A 13,595-nucleotide genomic window follows, 5' to 3' on the forward strand; every position below is an offset into this window, starting at 1 on the left:
ATTTAGGGAATCCAGGGATAGGCAGTTCATTGCATGAATAATATTATTGCTTTTTTATATAACAAGATCATAAAGGAAAAAAAAAACATACTTGCTATTTTCTTTCTCATCCATGGACATACAAAAAACCAGACTACTAAAGCAAATAAGATGGCAACGCCTACTGATAACAGAGCGGTGGCCCACACTGGGAAGGTGTGCATTCCTAGTACTGCAAAGAAAGAGAATAATATTTTTATTATACATTCTGCAGATTACAAAAACAAAGCTTGTTATACTCGCACATAATTCCTGCACACCCATGACATAATACTTTCACAGTTCAGGCCATGAAGTCAAAAGAACTATAGTCATATGCAATATATACAGTCAAATATGTCACAAATCTAATAATTCTGCAGTAAATAGAAAATGTGTGTGTAAGTATATACCCATGTTTTGCCTTCTCTAAGTTAGGGGCAAGCAATAGTAACCTTTGTGTGTAAGAAAAGAATAGATCCATAGTGGCCAAAACACCTATACATTAGCAGAAGAGATTTATGGTATATTAATAATGTGGGAAAACAGAATAATACAATTTTAAAGTAGATTTCCAACAATATCCCAACTTTATAATTATAAGTCTAACCTAAAATCCTTTCAACAATTTGAGCTCTGTCTCACCCCATCTCTGATCAAAAACTGAATAGGTTTCCCCAGTAAAGTGCCTAACCAACAAAACGAAGCAGGCGCTCAGGACATTACTAGCAGTCAGAAAAGTTTTCTGATTACGAATAGTTGGCCATATTAGCTTGCCTAAATATTATCAGCTACATTTTGTTATAAAAGTAACTTGTATGCCAGTTTACTTATTAATTAATCCATGGTATATGGAACGGCCAAAACAAATAAGAAGCCAGAATTGTAGGAGCTGTGACATCATTATTTGCCAATGCGAAGCCAACAACAAACATATTTCAGTTCATTTTGGTGTTTTTTCAAGTACAATAGACCTTAGCATTAGAAATGAAATTACTCACGTGGTGCCCCTGTATATAAAATTGAAAATACATTAATTCCTATTGTAGCAGCATAAAACACCGGGAGTGCTCGCAGTCCATTAGGCACTGGATTCTCCTACAATTAAAAAAAGAAAAATCATCCAGTTACATATTTTCCATATCATATATATTAAAACGGATAGTGAGAATGAATTTGAAAATAAATATTTTGAGATTTAATTTTAAATAAAGAGTTTCACAAGGACTCAGTATACTCCACAGAAGTTTAGGACTTTTCCCCCACTTTTATACATCCAAATGTCAAAGTAGTTTTTTGCCCTTGCAGAGACTGTTCATCAAACACAAATGACTTTCAGCCTCTTGGGTATTTTTTGCACAGGTCTGTCTATTCCTCCTTAAGATACAGCCAATTCAGGTCTCAGTCCCTCTGGCTAATTGGTTCAGTAAGTCACTAGTTACTTACAAGGGCTTTTTCCATGTAGACATACAAACACCTACCTCTACCTATCTCAGACTCGCCAGTCTCTTACCCTTAGATGTATAAAAACCTCTTACCCTCATGTCAATGGCTTGGTGGTCTACTCGTGTAGGTCTGACAGGTCTGCACATGCATTCCCTAGATGTCCAGATCTGTTCACGGACCAATTAACTAACTGCATCCTCACAGAGTGGCAAACCCCCCGGCTGTCACCAAGTAGGCACACATATACAGATTATAGCAAGAAACACTAGGGTACACTCACACCACTGCATTTTAATGTGTTTGTAAAATGCACGACAAGCTCTGCTGAACACAGCTGTTCTATTCTCACTTTTTTTTTTTTTTTTTTGTTAAAACAGTATTCAAAGTGTATTTGGTTTAAAAATATGTCACAAGAGATAAGTAGTAACACACATAAAACACGTGTAAAGTACCGTATTTTTCGGACCATAAGACGCACTTTTTTTCCTCCTAAAGTGGGGGGAAAATCAGGGTGCGTCTTATGGTCCGAATGCAGAGGTACAGGGGCATTTTTTTTTCTTACCTGTGTCCCCCCCGGTCCCCAGCTGCGCCGATCTCTGCCTCTGTCTGTGTTCCAGCGTGCGGCACTTGTGCCCGCCCACGAAGGCGCGCCGATTGATTTGATGGATGCCGATCGGCACCGCCTTCGTGGGCGGGCACAAGTGCCGCACGCTGGATCTCAGGGGAACACAGAGGAGGAACACAGACACTGGCTGCTGTCTGCCTCTGTCTGTGTTCCTCCTCTGTGTTCCCCTGAGATCCAGCGTCCATCAAATCAATGTGTTCCTCCTCTGTGTTCCCCTGAGATCCAGCGTCCATCAAATCAATCAGCGCCGCCTTCGTGGGCGGGCACAAGTGCCGCACGCTGGATCTCAGGGGAACACAGACACTGGCTGCTGTCTGCCTCTGTCTGTGTTCCAGCGTGCGGCACTTGTGCCCGCCCACGAAGGCGGCGCCGATTGATGGATGCCGATCGGCGCCGCCTTCGCCTATTTTACTACACTGGTACAATTTGGTTCAGAATATTTTTTTCTTGTTTTCCCTTCTCTGAAAACCTGGTGCGTCTTATGGTCCGAAAACTACGGTATACGTGTGACAAAATTGCACCACATGTATAAAGTGCACATCTACATATCAGAGACTCTCTTATTGCTTCTAAATTTTGATTCAATTATTAAAGTAACAGAATTGGGAAAATATGCACAATACAGTTCAAGTTTAAAAATGCCACTTGTGCTGAAAAATGTATTATTTACAATGTTAACCTAGTGGAAGCATAACAATATGATTTACCTTATTCAAGATGAAATACTTAATCAACAAGAAGAGAGCACCAGACATCAGACCGGACAGTAGAGGTGATATGAACCAAGAAGCAACTGCAATGGAGAGTCAAGAGTAAAGTATTTAAATACAGAAGAATATAAATGCCATGTACTCACAGTCAAAACAATGCACAATATAATTTCACTGAGTAACACCGTGCATTCAGACAAGCATGCAGAACTATCAGACCACTGTACTAATTGTCCCAGCTATACCTCTGTGTGGGTCCAACAATTCCTTGATTATGTATCATATTATGTATCTGGCCATGTTACAATGTCCATTTACTCCCTTTCCTTAATATTTAAGTTTGCCTGGGATACTCAAATTAAAAACCATTATAAATACCAATTAAGGATGACATAGTGGTGTTTATTAGTATGATTACTATTGCAGTTTCAGCTATCACTACTATCTGCTACTAAACAAGCTGCATGTACTAGTCAATCACAGACATTACAAGTCCTCCTTTTAATGATGAGCAATTTCCTGAGTAATGACTGTGGGTATATTTTTCTCAAGTTAGTAACAGTAGGAGTGAAAGTGTGGGACTTGGCAGATTGCATCACCGAAGTTACAAAATTTTGTTGAAATGATGAGACATCATTATACTTGTATTGCATAATTGGCTTGGAAACATGTTACTGGAAGTAACACACCAAAATGGATGGAATTACATGTGTACAAATCTTCAATGGGGGCTGGTTCCTAACAGTAGCCAGCTAATGGTAACCAACTCCCCACCACCACAGCTATTCTGTCATTATATTTTGAGCCATGGAATAGTGGATAGTGGATACTGAGAAATAGAAATATATATATATATATATATATATATATATATATATATAAATCATCTGCTTAGTTAGAAAATGGACTGAGCAGTTGGGGTGCTACAACTGTGTCGCAGTCACATGCAAATCTAGTCACTTATGGTGCAGTTTGTCGCTCCTGGGTGCCTGGGAGTTGCCAGACTGGGCGCCTCACACCTCGGATGTGAAAGAGCAGTAGAACATCCTTCCTATCAATAACCAATTGAAAGGGCATTATCTTTTCAGACTGTTTCACATCTTAGATTACTACATCTGAACTATTTTTTTTTCTCTGCATCATCCAGTAGTTCTATTCAGACAACAAATACAAGAACATATGTAAATCCAAATCTGTGCAAGACTCAGGCCACTTAACAAATAAGATGGAAAGGTCTGAGCACAAACACAAGCAAAACATTGAAATTTATATCAGTGTATTTTGTTTTTACTCACCAGTATAGGTTATACTTTTCTGAATACTTCTTGTTTACCTAAAGTTTACTTTTATTACGTATGAAAATGTCCACCTTCCACCTGAGTGTTATTGTTCACAAGCAAACAATGATAATCCACAAGAGAGCAACTTTGATGTGTTTTGCCCCTTAGTGGGGCCTAAACATAAAAAACATATGAGTGGAATGTACATTTAAAAAGTAGGGTTTGTGACCCATAAAGCTTTTTAAACTTTTCATACTCGTAATTATGGACTGAACAAGTATTCTCTTGCACTACAGCTTTATTATTAATGAAATTAGAACACTAAACCACAGAGGGTCATAAAAAGACAGAATGAGCTCAAGCACATGACAATGTAATATGTAACATTTACTGTGTGCCAAAACACCAATTATAAGAAAAGACAAAAATAAATACAGAGTGTCCTTGTGAATATGTCATGATATACATTTTTTGACACCATGCCTCTTACCAGTAGTTTGTACATTTACGGACATGTGCGTGAATTGCTGTGCATTCAGGGTAGATAATTGTAACTGGAAGAAAACATCTTCCACACTTTTTATTGTGACAAAATATACTATGTTTAGCCCAGATATTTCTTTAAATGTTTTCCACATACCCTCACTCAATAAAGGAAATGTCAATTACCAATCTTGACAAGCTGCATCCACTGCACACCATGTGTACCAATGGCAACCAGGGAGAAGCCAATTGTAGCCCCAACAATGCAATGTGTCCCAGAAATCGGAAGCTTCAAAAACGATGCAATCAACTGCCAAACAGCCGAACCTGCAAAAAAAATTCAAGACAGATAGAAATACAGGGTGCTTATTGGTTACATTAGTAGGGATTGTACAGAGGAGGAAACACATGAAACACACACAGAATTCTTGGAGGATTGTTTTGTACAATATGTACCATAAAATACTTTAGTAGCATTCGCATTTTAATCACTCCGCTGATTCATATCTTAACAGCTGTGTTTCATGTGAAGACTTGTAAAGTCTCTCTCCAGCAGACTGATAGATTTTAAAGAAGACCATAAAGAACCATACAGAGAGCCTCTATATGAGGGCAATAATTTTACCTTTACCATGTGCTTAGAAATCCTAGGGCCCAATATTAAAAAAAAAATGTCATAAAGTGTCATACAGGCATTATCTGCATTTCCAACAGTTGGCACCAATTGTATTGTATGCTTTAACTAATCTAGGAGATCGGGTAGGCATTGGTTTCAGCATACCAGAGGCAGCACAGGAATTTCAAGTACATGGTAGTGATCTCCCCCAAAACTTTATCTTTTAGCTGGGTAGTCAAAAAGTTGGTGGGAAATGACACAACAAATTTAGTGTTTACAGTTGTCTGTGCCATAGGTATCCAGTAATGCATGTAACTGTGTCAGCTTTCTAATGCTCCCCTATACCATGTTTCAACTTTCTAAAGCCCACCACCTATGTTTTGTTATGTGTAATCTCACAGTGCAATAGTGTAATCAATCAATATATTGTAATGAAAAAAAAAACACTCCTGAATGCCTACTACAACCACAAGGCTTTTTTCAGGTGTTTGCAAGTGCTTGAAGAAGCCCAGTAAATATGTATGATGTGTGTGTATAATTAAAACTGTTTGAATAAAATAACACTTACAAAATACTCAAAAACACTTGCATAGCAATGTTTAGTGGTCCGAATTCCAGTCTTTGGGCTGCAATGCAAACTGCCCATAAACCTATCATGTGCTGCAATGTTGCCTTCTTCTACTAGCCTGTCAATTCTGCTTGCAAATAATTGGGAGTAAAAATTATGAAAAAAAAAAAAACACATAGATCTTCCAATCCTCTCAGAAGAAAAGATTGGCTAGCCAGCTTTTTTTTACTGTCAGAAACCTTGCAACTCCCTATGTTGCCTGCTGGTGGCACTGTTAGCATGCCTTGAATGTGCTTCCACAGGCAACCAGCAGGTGGCTTGCTGCAGAGTCACTTCTTGGTTTGCCAACACCTGTGGCTCATAATTAGTAGACCTATATATATTCTGGCTTCACATGTCTCCCTCTGCCTTAGCACTGGACCTGAAATCTTAAACCTGCCTCCTTACTGGTGCTTTGGACACTTCCTGTCTGAAATCCTGTCCTAGCCCTGCGCTCAATATTCTTGTGTATTGTATATAGTTTGATGTCACTATGTTTAAGGGCTGTTGTTGCACAGTGTATGAAACTCACTGTTGTCTGCTGGGATTAGAATGCATTCACATCCAATAAATCCACCTGTTCCTGTTGGTAGCATTCCTAAATCTTACATTGTAAATAAAGCCCGGGTCTAAAGGATTGTCTGATGACCACAAACAAGACGACTTGGAGCTTTACTTAAATGGTACGTTTTTAAAGCACACTAAACAAACCTCAGATTTTTATTTACTGGATGATTTATTTGATAATGCCTTCAACTGTTTCTTTTTTTGTTTAGTTTTGCATGTAGCAGTTCCTAATTAGATGATTTTGGACTGCAAACAAAGCATCTGCATTTTTCAGTTTGGCGTGTGTAAAGCCAAAACTATATATATTTATATATAATGTACGTGTGTCATTGGTAACATCATGGAAACATTTTCTACTACACTAAGATAACTGTCACTACTTTGCTATGAGATTAAAAACCAGCATAGTTTAGCTATTATGCAACCTAATGTTCATGCAAAAATTCAATCTGGACTATACATTACAAAAAGTACTTTTTATTTAGTTTCTGTAGTTTTAACTTTTTCCATCACTAGATTAGAAGTATGAAGCAGAAATACTGGTAATTACTTACTAGTTTAAAGAGGTGTTATGTTTACACTAGACAGGTTGTATATAGCCAATTTTGAAAAGCAATTCTCAGACAAAATTCACATCTTTTATAATTCAGTTTTTGGACTCGCAGGTCCTGATTTAATAAAGCTCTCCAAGGCTGGAGAGGATACAGTTTTACATCAGTGAACCTGGGTGATCCAGAAAACCTGGAATTGATCTGGACTAAATATGAATTTTTTTGCTAATAAATAGCAAAGAAATACATTCCAGGTTTGCAGGATTATCCAGGTTCACTGATGAAAGTGTATCCTCTCCAGCCTTGGATAGCTTTAAATCAAGGCCAATGTGGTAAAGTTATACTAAGAAGCCACTAACAATATGTTCACTCAAATTAAACCTAAGCATTTGCCATAAATGGTTCTCCCCAACTTGGTGGGTTTGTAAACCTGAGATTAGTTATAACTCTTCCACATCCATTTAAAAAAAAAGGCTTCAGCTGTAAATGGGCTTGAAGCTTGAGATGGCATAGGGGTTGGATGAGAGAAAGCAGTGATGTCTGATACATTATTTCCATTATTTTTTACAAAAACAGGTAATTTATAAAGTCACGAAATACATGCATACAAAGAAAGGAAGACAAGACTGAATGACAGATATGTTCCTTTTCCAAATGTGTCCCTCCATAATTCTAAATGCTTTTACTATAAAATGGAATACAATAACTACAAGTCTAGATTGCTATAAATTGCCTCTAATGGTCAGGATATTGCATTAATGCAGGTATTGGTGATCATGCATTTTATAACCTAATTACATAATCTCACTAGACGATATGTACACTCTTCTCATTTCCTGCACTTGCAAACAAGAAGTGGTCATTTCATAACAACTCATAAATGCATATTTCTAACTATGCAACACAAAAGTACAGAATATACTGCAAACATACTATACTACAACATTAAACAACCACGTGCTTTGTGAGAAAAGGTTTCAGCAATGATACAGTTAGGCCCATAAATATTTGGACAACTTTTTTCTAATTTTGGTTCTGTACATTACCACAACTAATTTTAAATGAAACAACTCAGATGCAGTTGAACTGCAGACTTTCAGCTTTAATTCAGTAGGTTGAACAAAAAGATTGCAAAAAAATGTAAGAAACTAAAGCCTTTTTTATTTTTACACAATCACTTCATTTCAGGGGCTCAAAAGTAATTGGACATTTGACTCAAAGGCTATTTCATGGGCTGGTGTGAGCAATTCCTTTATGTCATTATCAATTAAGCAGATAAAAGGCCTGGAGTTGATTTGACGGGGAGCTTGTATGTGAAAGATTTTGCTGTGAACACACATGCGGTGGAGCTCTCCATGCAGGTGAAACAAGCCATCCTTAAGCTGCAAAAGCAGGAAAAAAAACATCCGAGAAATTGCTATAATATTAGGAATGGCAAACTCTACAGTTTGGTACATCATGAGAAAGAAACAAAGCACTGGTGAACTCAGCAACGCCAGAAGACCTGGATGTCCACGGAAGACAACAGTGGTAGATGATCACAGAATAATTTCCATGGTGAAGAGAAACCCCTTCACAACAGCCAACCAAGTGAACAACACTCTCCAGGAAGTAGGCGTATCGATATCCAAGTCTGCCATAAAGAGAAGACTGCATGAAAGTAAATACAGAGGGTGCACTGCAAGGTGCAAGCCACTCATAAGCCTCACGAATAGAAAGGCTAGATTAGACTTTACTCAAAAACATCTAAAAAAGCCAGCACAGTTCTGGAAAAACATTCTTTGGACAGATGAAACCAAGATCAACCTTTACCAGAATGATGGCAAGAAAAAAGTATGCAGAAGGCGTGGAACAGCTCATGATCAAAGCATAGCACATCATCTGTAAAACATGGCGGAGGCAGTGTGATGGCTTGGGCGTGCATGGCTGCCAGTGGCACTGGGACACTAGTGTTTATCCATGATGTGACACAGGACAGAAGCAGCCGAATGAATTCTGAGGTGTTCAGAGACATACTGTCTGCTCAAATCCAGCTAAATGCAGTCACATTGATTGGGAGGCGTTTCATAATACAGATGGACAATGACCCAAAACATACAGCCAAAGCAACCCAGGAGTTTATTAAAGCAAAGAAGTTGAATATTCTTGAATGGCCAAGTCAGTCACCTGATCTGAACCCAATTGAACATGCATTTCACATGTTGAAGACTAAACTTCGGGCAGAAAGGCCCACAAACAAACAGCAACTGAAAGCCGCTGCAGTAAAGGCCTGGCAGAGCATTAAAAAGGAGGAAACCCAACATCTGGTGATGTCCATGAGTTCAACACTACAGGCTGTCATTGCCAGCAAAGGGGTTTCTACCAAGTATTAGAAATGAACATTTTATTTTCATCTTTCTCAAATTGTCCAATTACTTTAAAAAAAAAAAAGCTTTAGTTCCTCACATTTTTATGCAATCTTTTTGTCCAACCCACTGAAGTAAAGCTGGAAGTCTGCAGTTCAACTGCATCTGAGTTGTTTCATTTAAAATTATTTGTGGTAATGTACAGAACCAAAATTAGAAAAAAAGTTCTCTGTCCAAATATTTATGGACCTAACAGTATATTTATTTGAACCAGGTATATGCAGATTGTGAAAGATAATACAAGGGTTTCCAGACAGCAGCCAGTTTAAGATTAAGGCACAGGAAGACACTGTTACAGTACAGCTATAACATGACCACCAATCAGATACTATGCATCCTGTGCATTCTAGGCTCATCTTTCTTCATTAGACTTGGGACAATAAAAAGAATGTCATATAGCCAAGATAAATAGAATGATTTTCAGTTCACATTAACCAGACACTATTTATTCCTAGCATTACAGTAACACTCTCAGAGAGAATGGACTGCCTGGGTTTGCTAATTGCTGCGTTAGCATTTTAGTTTCTGCACAACATTTAGGAAAATGGAAAAAAAAAACTTTTATTGAACGACAAATGCTTTTCCCAAGGGATACATTTTGTTAAATGCTAAAATATGGCAAAAGAACTACCTGACCGAAAACACAAGGGTATTTTTGCTATTGTCTATATCAAACACTGATTACAATATCCTGATGCTGAATTATGCCACTGCCTGGAATGTAATTATGTTAGAACAGTACAAAGGTTTAAAGATTAAGCACTCACTATGCTTATCAAATAAGGCAACATACAACAAATATCCAAATGTAGAATTTTGTGATTTTTCTTTTTTTTAATGCAGTAACCAATCAACCAAGAAATAGCAGATGCAGAGGACGCCAGCCAGAGGAAGCGAGAAGAACGAAGGAGGACGCTGGCAGATCAGGTAATGTTCTATTTACTATTGGTTTTCGCTGTTTTAGCTACCCGAGTCACACTCGGGGTTACCGCTGGGGAGGTTAAAGGGGAGTTTAAACTGCAGGCAAATTGAATGTAGCCTTCTCTTGTCAAGAACTGCATATACCATATGAACCTGAGTCTGACCATCAGCAAGTTTAAATCGAAAAGGCTCAAAATGCCCATGTACATAATAGGCACCAAGAGTGAAAAAAATTAAAATCTCACAGAAGACTTCAAGTCAGTAAGCCAATTGCATGAGCACAAAAGTAACGATTCTAGAAATGCCTGACCACAGACTATTATTGTCACAGAACAGGTTTTGGTGGTTGGCCAGCTCAGTTACAGAATTTCTTAATGAAAAAATAAAATACAGTAAAACAATGGTTTGTGAATTGCAGTTTTATTTAAATTGTACTTTGCATATATACAGTCCCTACAGATCTCAAAATAAAATTTGATAAATAACCTAAAATATCCATCTCTAACATAGAGAACGGCCCTGACTGTCATCTCCACAGGTAAAGGCAGGCCTGGTTGGTGACAAAAAGCTCTCTATGCCTTTGCTCTCGGTTCATTTACTGAGGAGTTCATTTGAGGAGAATGATAGGAAGGTCATGTGGAACATTCAAACTACAAAGCTCTTTAATAGCCCATACAAAGTTGAAGATAAAGACATTAAATTGCCACCTCAGTCTTTCATTTTCACCCAGGCAACATAATAAAGTACAGGGTCACACTGCTGCCAAAACTCATCTTGTGAATAACCTTGTACTTGGAACATTATGTCCTAATCTACTCGAATGAACAGCTGGGTATTCCCTACTTCATTCATTTAGGCTTTTTCCAACCCACAAATGGCAGGGTAATATGCCTCCCATCACCTTCCAGCTCCTTCCTCATCCCTGGCACTTTCTCTCTGGGCCCTTTGCCCATTACCCTCAGCAATCCTCTGATTTTTCTAGGTGCCCAAACAGCACTTCTCCCATCTAGCAAAAATAAATCAAGTCTTTTTTTATTTATCACATTTCTCTGGCAATTGTTTTATACACTTTTGTGAAACTTTTGAAAAGTAGCGCTAAGTTACCCCATTCGACTGAATAGAGTTTATGATCTACATTTAAGAGGTATTATGATATCTAAAGTCTCTACTTTTAGAGGCCCATTCTTCAAGGGAAAAAACTTGTTTTCACTTTAATAGGAGAACAAAAAAACAGAGTACAAATTCTTTTTTTAGATGATATCTTATGATTCTCCATAGCTATGTTTACATTACAAATAGCTGATATTATAGGGACCAAAAGTAACAATGAAAATCCTTGATTGGTTTATGATTGTGGAACATCCAGAAATACAAATAAACATTTATCCCTGCAGGCAGGTCTTTCAGCTCATTGCTCAAACCACCTAGCTCTGCATGTCTACGGAACACTGAGGGCCAAAACTCCCACACAGTACTATTTTTTTCCCCAGCAGAATTTTCCACGTTGACGGGTTTTTATAAATGTCCAATAGTAAAAATCTTGTCTGCAACTTTCTAGAACATGTGGAGCTTTATGTTTTGCTATAAAAATATTTACCATAATGTTAGACATTACAAAAAATAACAAAGGTTACATTTATTTTATAGCTAGTGGATGCTTACAGAAATACAGGATGAAAAGCACTGAAATGATTAGAAATGCTAAAAATCTATGTAGAATGTATCTTCAATACAACCATCTAAATCTAATGTAAACAAAAACATGATTTAGGCAACATTTTTAAAATAAAATGTAAAATGCTTTAAATGTAAATTTTAGAACAGATTGTTGAAGTTGGACTCCAGACAAATAAAATAGTGGCAGTAGATATTTGTCAGTTATACACAGAAATAGTATTAAAAGATTTTGGTATTGTATCAACTATTCAAAGCTAACCTATATAGAAGGGAGTTTTTGGGACACAGGATAACTGCTCATGGCTTGCAAGTATTGCACTAACAATAACTTTGCATTAGATTATTGGAATAAATGTGCATTTTTTTCGTTATGTGCATTAACTTTCGTTATGCATATTATTTAACTGTGAATGCCTTCTTTATGCAGACATTTAAAAGGCCGGAGAATGCGCTGGGTGAAAGAATGTCAGTGGGTGACATCATCTTGGATGTGATGTCAGCCCACAGACTTTTAAGTGTTACCTTATAACACTCCCTTCCATTACTCCCCCAACAGCTACCTAAAAGGTAATGTAGCGAGGTGAAGGGGAGGTCTGGGTAGCTGGTCCAACAGAAACAGTAATTGGACAGTTGTAAAATGAAAAATCTGCGACATGAAAAGAGGGAAATGTGGCTTTGTTAGAGAAACAACTTTTTCTGAAATGGATGAATTGCCTGCAAGTTTAAATGGCTGCTTGTTGATATAAAATAAACAGATTGGAAATTTAGAATGCAGAAAGAATTTTAACATCGCACAATTTGCTGCAGATTACCACTTTAAAAATATTAAAGCCGCGGATCAGCATTGCCAGAATGGTAACACTTATGCTTAGTCTAAACGTGCGCTAAAAAAGTTTCCAGAGCTGGGAACTAATACGTTTATTGTGGCTGGGTAAAGAACATTTACAGATCGCCATATGGGGCACCAAGAAAAGTCTGATTAGGCCAGCAAGGTGACACTGGAGTTTCACGGGTGTGCACTGGTAGCAAGAGCTCAACTCTTTTCAGGAAAGGACATAGTACTTAATAAAGGGCACTGCCCTATATAAATTTGTAAATAAAGAAGCAAAAAATTAGGTTATAAAGAAAAGACTTTCCCTATCAAGACATGGATCCCCTCATCTGGCACTCACATGACTTCACGAGTCCTCACTAACTGGGAGTTTTCAAAAGGTGCCAGTGCATGGCAGAAGACACAAGCATATAAAAATCCCAAAATGGTTAAATAGGAAAGAGGCTATCGGAGGTCAAAAACTGCTGGAAGAGAATGTGGGTAACATATATGGGCCACCATGGAGCGGAAAATACACCTAACAAGGTATCTAAGCAAAGTGGTGGTCAGCCTTCTGCCCACAGCATGTGATCGGACAGTGAAGGCCCACTGGATTGATGGACTGATACCTTTACCGCTTCCGCTCTCTCCCACAATCAACATGTTTTTTGCAAGGACATGCACATAATGCACTGTGATGTTAATGATAGTATTTACAGTTGCCACTGCCACTATACTAGAGAATAGGAAATAAGTTTGTCTTTATTTTATTTATAAATATCCACTAAGGTGATAGGGTTTAACATATTGAGGTCAGTTCACTAAACTTTAAATTTATTTTAAGGTAATTCACTATTTTACCTTATCATTTCATGATC

General features: G+C 37.7%; 1 protein-coding gene and 1 long non-coding RNA gene across 3 annotated transcripts in view; one reads left to right on the top strand and one right to left on the bottom strand.

Moving 5' to 3' along the window:
• SLC20A2 (solute carrier family 20 member 2) overlaps positions 1 to 13,595 on the bottom strand; it is a 28,808-nt gene that overhangs the window by 9,689 nt on the left and 5,524 nt on the right. For both annotated transcript variants that reach the window (XM_072405290.1, XM_072405289.1), the window contains exons 3-6: positions 4,749 to 4,889; positions 2,797 to 2,882; positions 1,020 to 1,116; positions 92 to 211 (exon numbers count right to left, since the gene is read on the bottom strand). In XM_072405290.1, the coding sequence (XP_072261391.1) occupies positions 92 to 211; positions 1,020 to 1,116; positions 2,797 to 2,882; positions 4,749 to 4,889 (444 nt within the window). The remainder of the gene's footprint in view (positions 1 to 91; positions 212 to 1,019; positions 1,117 to 2,796; positions 2,883 to 4,748; positions 4,890 to 13,595) is intronic.
• The window catches only part of LOC140326577 (uncharacterized), a 40,953-nt gene continuing 32,625 nt past the window's right edge, over positions 5,268 to 13,595 (top strand). Inside the window, exons 1-2 of the long non-coding RNA XR_011919898.1 lie at positions 5,268 to 6,468; positions 10,152 to 10,235. This is a non-coding gene — a long non-coding RNA (uncharacterized lncRNA). The remainder of the gene's footprint in view (positions 6,469 to 10,151; positions 10,236 to 13,595) is intronic.

Source organism: Pyxicephalus adspersus, chromosome 3 (assembly GCF_032062135.1).
Source record: "Pyxicephalus adspersus chromosome 3, UCB_Pads_2.0, whole genome shotgun sequence".
NCBI classification, from domain to species: domain Eukaryota; kingdom Metazoa; phylum Chordata; class Amphibia; order Anura; family Pyxicephalidae; genus Pyxicephalus; species Pyxicephalus adspersus.